The 6,148-nt window shown below is 43.6% G+C and overlaps 1 protein-coding gene across 1 annotated transcript in view; it reads right to left on the bottom strand.

The window, feature by feature from the left end:
- Ptpn13 (protein tyrosine phosphatase, non-receptor type 13) overlaps positions 1 to 6,148 on the bottom strand; it is a 191,552-nt gene that overhangs the window by 3,659 nt on the left and 181,745 nt on the right. The window contains exons 44-47 of the mRNA XM_013350866.2: positions 5,712 to 5,838; positions 3,793 to 4,130; positions 2,388 to 2,603; positions 512 to 574 (exon numbers count right to left, since the gene is read on the bottom strand). Coding sequence (XP_013206320.1) covers positions 512 to 574; positions 2,388 to 2,603; positions 3,793 to 4,130; positions 5,712 to 5,838 — 744 coding nt within the window. The remainder of the gene's footprint in view (positions 1 to 511; positions 575 to 2,387; positions 2,604 to 3,792; positions 4,131 to 5,711; positions 5,839 to 6,148) is intronic.

Here is a 6,148-nt window from a genome sequence, read left to right as displayed (position 1 = left end):
GCTGTGTGTGCACATGTGTGAGGCCAGAGCTCACAGATCTAGCCAACCTGACTGCCTTTTGAACCCCAGGAAATGTGTCTGACTCCACCTTCCCAGATGTTTTGTGGTTTTTGAGGATCAAACCCAGGACCTCACACTTCACTGAAGGGGCTATTGCCCCTGCTCCCTTTCTCCATTTTTTTAAATTAGAAATAATATCTAAGAAGATAATCTAAAATACTTAATTATTTTCTGAATTAATACTCATGCTGAAAGAAAAAGCTCTTTATGACAAGAGATGTTCGTTTACACTGCAATATGGAAGGAAATCTTAAAAAGATCACTGGGCAAAGCGGCAGACCTTTCCTGGATCTTCCAGCTGCCTGAGAAGCTGTGGCAGGAAGAGTGAGCCCTACAGTTCCAGGTCAGCGTGGACAACACAGCAAGACCACCCCCCAAAGAAAACTATAACAGAGAACAAACGTTTAAGAGCACTTTTAAAAATGGGTCCTCATTAGATATGGGGACTCACCTCTGTCTGCACCATGCCATGTCTCTGTAGTCTCATGCAGCGCACCAAGTCAGAGATGTCGAACTGTGGGGACACAGAGCAGTGCATCAGACACAGACCCCAGAAGATGCACAGGACACAGACCCTGGAAGATGCTCAGCTGACCCACTATAGAATTCATTTTTTTAAAAAATAAATCACCCCAGCAACAGTTTCCCCTTCCTTCTCTCCTCCAGTCCCTCCCCCCACAATCCTCCCCCCCTTTTGGTTTAGGAAAGGGCAGGTCTCCCATGATTATCAGAAAAGCGAGGCACATCAAGTTGCAGTAAGACTAAGCACCTCCTCATGTGTTAAGGCCGGGCAAGGTGACCCAGTATGAGGAGCAGGGTTCCAAAAGCCAGTCAAAGAGTCAGAGACAGCCCCTGCTCCCACTGTTAGGAGTCTCCCAAGAGGAACAAGCTACACAACTGTCACACAAGAAGACCAAGCTATACAACTGTCACATATGTCCAGAGAGCCGAGGTCCGTCCCATGTAGGCTCCCTGGTTGTCGGCTCAGTCTCTGTGAGCCCCTATGAGCCAGACAGGTGATTCTGTGTATTTTCTTGTGGTGTTCTTGACCCCACTGGCTCCTACAATCCTTTCTCCCCCTCTTCCACAGGATTCCTTAAGCTCAGTGTTATGTTTGTCTGTGGTTCTGCATCTGTTCCCATCAGTTGCTGGATGAAGCCTCTCTGTTGACAACTGGGCTAGGAACCAATCTGGTGTCCTCCTTACCACTGTCTGAACTCTCCTGCATGTAATGACCTAATGTACTGACTTCTTATGGTATCATTTATGGTGTTTCTAAGAATCAGAGTTCACTCTGTTTGAAAACCTTCAACAAAAGTTCTCTTCCTCTGAAATTTAGTTCATTTCTTAAACTATAAGTGCTGGGCAGTAGCGGTGCACGACTTTAATTCCAGAACTTGGGAGGCAGAGGCAGGTGGATCTCTTGTGAGTTTGAAGCTGGCCTGTTATACAGAGCGAGTTCCAAGACAGACTCCAGAGATACACAGAGAAACCCTGTCTCAAAAAAACAGAACAAAAATATAAGCAATATTTCTCACATACCGCTGTTTTGAGTAAAATTCCAAATCTTTTAAATTCAGCTGACACTGAGCAGTCTGAAGCAAGGGCAGATGGACTACTGGGTTTGCCTCAACTTCAGTTATCATAGTTTATAATGGTATCAAGTACAAGACAGAACAGCTCCATCCAGAATCCTTTAGGAGACAGTGGTTTTAATCAGAGTGTGTGTGTGTGTGTGTGTGTGTGTGTGTATATATATGTATTTATATATAAAATGTATATATATATTTAAATACAAGGTAGATTTTGACAAGTAGGTTTTATACTAATTTATGATCCAAAAGTAAGATCATATTGTTATTTGCTATAAAATGTGTGTGTACATTTGGTGTTTGGAGACAAGGTTTCTCTGTGTTGCTCCAGCTGTCCTGGAATGTGCTCTGTAGCCCAGCCTGGCCTCAAAGTCAGAGATCCGCCTACCTCTGCCACCCAAGTGCTGGGATTAAAGGCGTACATCGCCACTGCCTAGCTTTTACTTTTTTAAAATTAGGAATAACTACTTAGAGCAATAGATTAGCATTAATTTTCAGACAAAAACATTCCTTTCTTATCTACAGGTAACAACAATAACAAAACCCAGTATTTTCCTCTTCAAAGTGGACTGTCTTTTGGACTTGGGTATTTCCTGTAAGCATGGCAACACTGACGTTACCTCACAGAGAAACTGAAGGACTGCAAGGGGTAAGGAAGGACAGCACCCACGGACCTTTATACACTTTTAAATAGCCACAGTATTAAATGGTAGATTCAACAATATCTTTACTCACTTCAAGATCTTGGCTGATTAGTCCGAGGACCACGTCTATGCATATGAGGGTCCCTGAGCGTCCAATGCCAGCGCTGCAGTGTGTGATGACTGGGCCTGACCTGTGGATGTATCTCATGTAGGAGATGAAAGTGAGCAGGTCGTCTGGCTGGGACGGTGTGTCGTGGTCGGGCCAGGCAGTGAAATTCAGATGAGAAATATGGCGCACCTCTCCTGTCTGAAAGTGTGAACAGAGTGAGTTTGTTAGGATGTCACACCGTTCCTACACCAGTGCCTCACTGTTACAATGTCACACCATTCCTGAGTCAGTACCTCACTGTTACAATGTCACACCGTTCCTAAGCCAGTGCCCCACTGTTACAATGTCACACCATTCCTAAGCCAGTGCCCCACTATATTGCTCTTTCAAACCTGAAGAGTATATTGATCAGAGAGAAAGGAAAACTGGAAGGAATAAAAAGGCTTCATAAATACACAAAGCTGGGCATGATAAAATATACCTAATTTCCAGGGTTCAGACTAAGAGAGAAGGGCCACATAGCAAGACATCACCGTGACTCAAAACAGAACCGACTGAAAGGAAATGCACAGAAAACCTTATCAAAGGGTTTCTAGTTTTACACCACCACATAGTCCTAGAGGCTGGGATGGTATTCAGGCTCTTGTATAGACTAGGCAAAAGCCATACCTAGTTATTGTGGGCTCATTTAAATAAAATACACTGATATTGTTCAACATGAGAACCATTCTTTTCCTCCGTGTTTGTATGAGGGACGGTCACTTAGCTAACCTGCACTAAATTCATCCTCCGTGTTTGTATGAGGAACAGTCACTTAGCTAACCTGCACTAAATTCATCCTCCGTGTTTGTATGAGGAACAGTCACTTAGCTAACCTGCACTAAATTCATCTTCCATGTTTGTATGAGGGACGGTCACTTAGCTAACCTGCACTAAATTCATCTTCCATGTTTGACAGCTGTAGCTGGAAGCATCTAAATGACAGTCATTATGGCACAACTGTCCACAAACTAAATACGGTGGCTGCCTTCACAAGGCATGATTGATAATCAGAGTTTTAAAAACAGTTTGGATTAGTCTACTTAGATGCTAGACCTTAGGGGGAGAAAAAAAGCAAGTTTCTATGTATCTTACAGCTTCTGAACCAATACGCACTATTTATTCCTAAGCACGGAATTCACTGAATGCACATTCCTGTCACCCCAGCAGCCAGGAGGTAGAAGATGGAGGATCAGGACTTCCGGGCTATCTGTAGCTCTACAGTGATTTTGAGGTCAGCCTAGGCTACGTGAGATTGTCTCAAAAACAAAATCACAGCAGACGACCTGCTTCCATGGCAACAATCCCAGCAAACGTGCAGAGATTAGGAAAAGCAAAGATGACTCACCTGAATATCCTCCAGGGTTATCACCCTGACAACGAACCCCTTCAGCTGCTGCATCCTCAGGAGGGCCAGGCGCAGCCTCTCGTTGGCCATGGTGGTCGTGCCGAGGATGTTCGGCCAGTAGCGCTGGCATTTGACCTTTTCTCCTTCCACCTCTTGGGTCATCATTGCTATCACGGTGGAGTTCTGCTCCCAAACCATCTGCCAGAAATCCCCCACGGTAGTGGGCAAAGGCCCCTGGCAGGCGATGTAGACGAATTCCTGTGTCCCCACTGGGATCCTGATGAAACTGGCGTTGATGTAGCCACCTTCATCTCCAAGAGGCACTCTTGTGGTGTCATCTGTGAATGTCCACAGCGAAAGGTCCATGTCATGATCACACACTGGCACTGTGAGTTTCACAAATAAGCAGTCCAAGGCCACGATAGCCCCTGGAGCCCTCGATGGACTCGCCGCCACATGAGAACACAGAGCAGTGGTCCATGTTACATTTATGTTTTTGTTTCATGTATCTAAGATGTTAGCTTGGTGGCGTTCTATGAACCCTGGGATTTGCTAACATACATTTTATATTATATATAAGAGTAAAAATGTATACTTAATGTGATAACATATGCAACTGAAATTAAACTTAACACATACAAGTAGAACGTCATAGTAAGCAATCAGAGAAGCAAACACAAACATCTTTGTTACTTCCCTGTCAATATCTCCAGACCAATGATCATAGACTCAAATGATGGGACACTCTCACTGAATAAAGTTAGCATAGAAGTGATACTATCCAAGTGTGACTGACATATCTGACTCCCACACAGACCTGAGACACACTTTTCATTGTGTCATTTTGTAGTGTGTGTGTGTGTTGGGGGAAGCATATCACAGCACATGTGTGGAGGTCAGAGGAAAACACGACAATGTTATCTCTTTCCTTTCACCATGTGGTCACCAGGGTTGGTATCCTTGCCTATTGCGCTGGCCTCATTTTTATTTTAAATATTTATAAATTTAACAAGTGATTTTGGTGGCAATCAAGGTAAAAACCTCTAAAATTAGGTTTTAAAATGTACTGATTGACTTTTATCTCTTATAGTTCATAATTTATTTCCTAACAACAAATTGATTACTTTTGTACTTTTTAGTCACATTCTGACTTCAAAATACAAATCTGAATGTATGTATCTTTGTCTCATATAGCGACAGCAACTGTTATGTACCTAATGCTCCACTTATTAAACTGTCTTAGAGTCTTTAAAGACAGGGCCTCTCTGTGTAGCCCTGGCTGTACTGGAACTCACTATGCAGATCACCTTGAATCTAGAGATGAACCTGCCTCAGCCTCTTGGGTGCCAGGATTAAAGGCATGTGCCACAATGCCAGGCCAGTCTCAGTTTTTACAGAGAGCTTTCAGAATGAATTTTATGTTTTCCATCTTGACTAAAAAACTCAGTTGCATATTATGTATGACAAGATTGCCATTTCTGGACTGCAGAATGACAGGATCGGTGTCACACGCTACAATACAAAGTGGTAATATAGAAGATGTCAAGTTAAAATTTGGGGACACACCCACACACACACGCACTGAAAAGAAAATCACATCATTTGCTAAAACAATGGGTTGAAATCATTCCTTTTATTTCCTTCTAGACTCTGAAACAAATGAGAGGCTCACACAGCACGGCAGTTCATCAGACATATGCGTGCACATGGCTGCTCTTTACATGTCTGTCAAATTAAAGTAGAATAAGCTAATGGTATGGATACACATAGATCCAAGGACGGTCATTAGGAAGCAATTAACATGTATATAAATATGAATAATATACACACACTTTGTGTGTAAGAATAGGTACACATGTGTTCACATGCACATGTGTGTGCAGAGTCAACCTCAGGTGTCATTCCTCGGGAGCCTTTACCATCTTCCTGAGACAGGGTGGCTGCTGGGACCGAGTCCTGCTGATTAGGTCCAGCAGGCTGGAGAGCAAGCTTCAAGGAGCTGTTCATCTCCACTTCTAAACACTCTACCAACTGAGCTCTCTCACGCTTGCCAATTAACTTTGGAATTACTGATTAGGCATCACCAACTGACTTCTAATTAAGAAATGGTTTTGAAAATGTCAGGAGTAGCGCAACAAATGTCCAAGATGGCCACGCTGAGCTCCAGAGTCTCAGAGCACGGGAAAGGGCGTTTGCTCTGTAATCTACAGACCTGTTACCTGTTTGCTCTGCCTCTGTGTGCACGCATGGACTTACGTGTGAGGTACAACAGGCCAGGCTGGCAGGCTAACAGTTCACACTGCACATACACTCAATAAGAGTCACACAGGAACTCACAGGGAATACACACTCAGAG

Source organism: Microtus ochrogaster, linkage group LG1 (genome assembly GCF_000317375.1).
Source record: "Microtus ochrogaster isolate Prairie Vole_2 linkage group LG1, MicOch1.0, whole genome shotgun sequence".
In the NCBI taxonomy this organism is placed as follows: domain Eukaryota; kingdom Metazoa; phylum Chordata; class Mammalia; order Rodentia; family Cricetidae; genus Microtus; species Microtus ochrogaster.
Note: the sequence above shows the minus strand (reverse complement) of the source record. Positions and strands in the feature narration are given on the sequence as shown.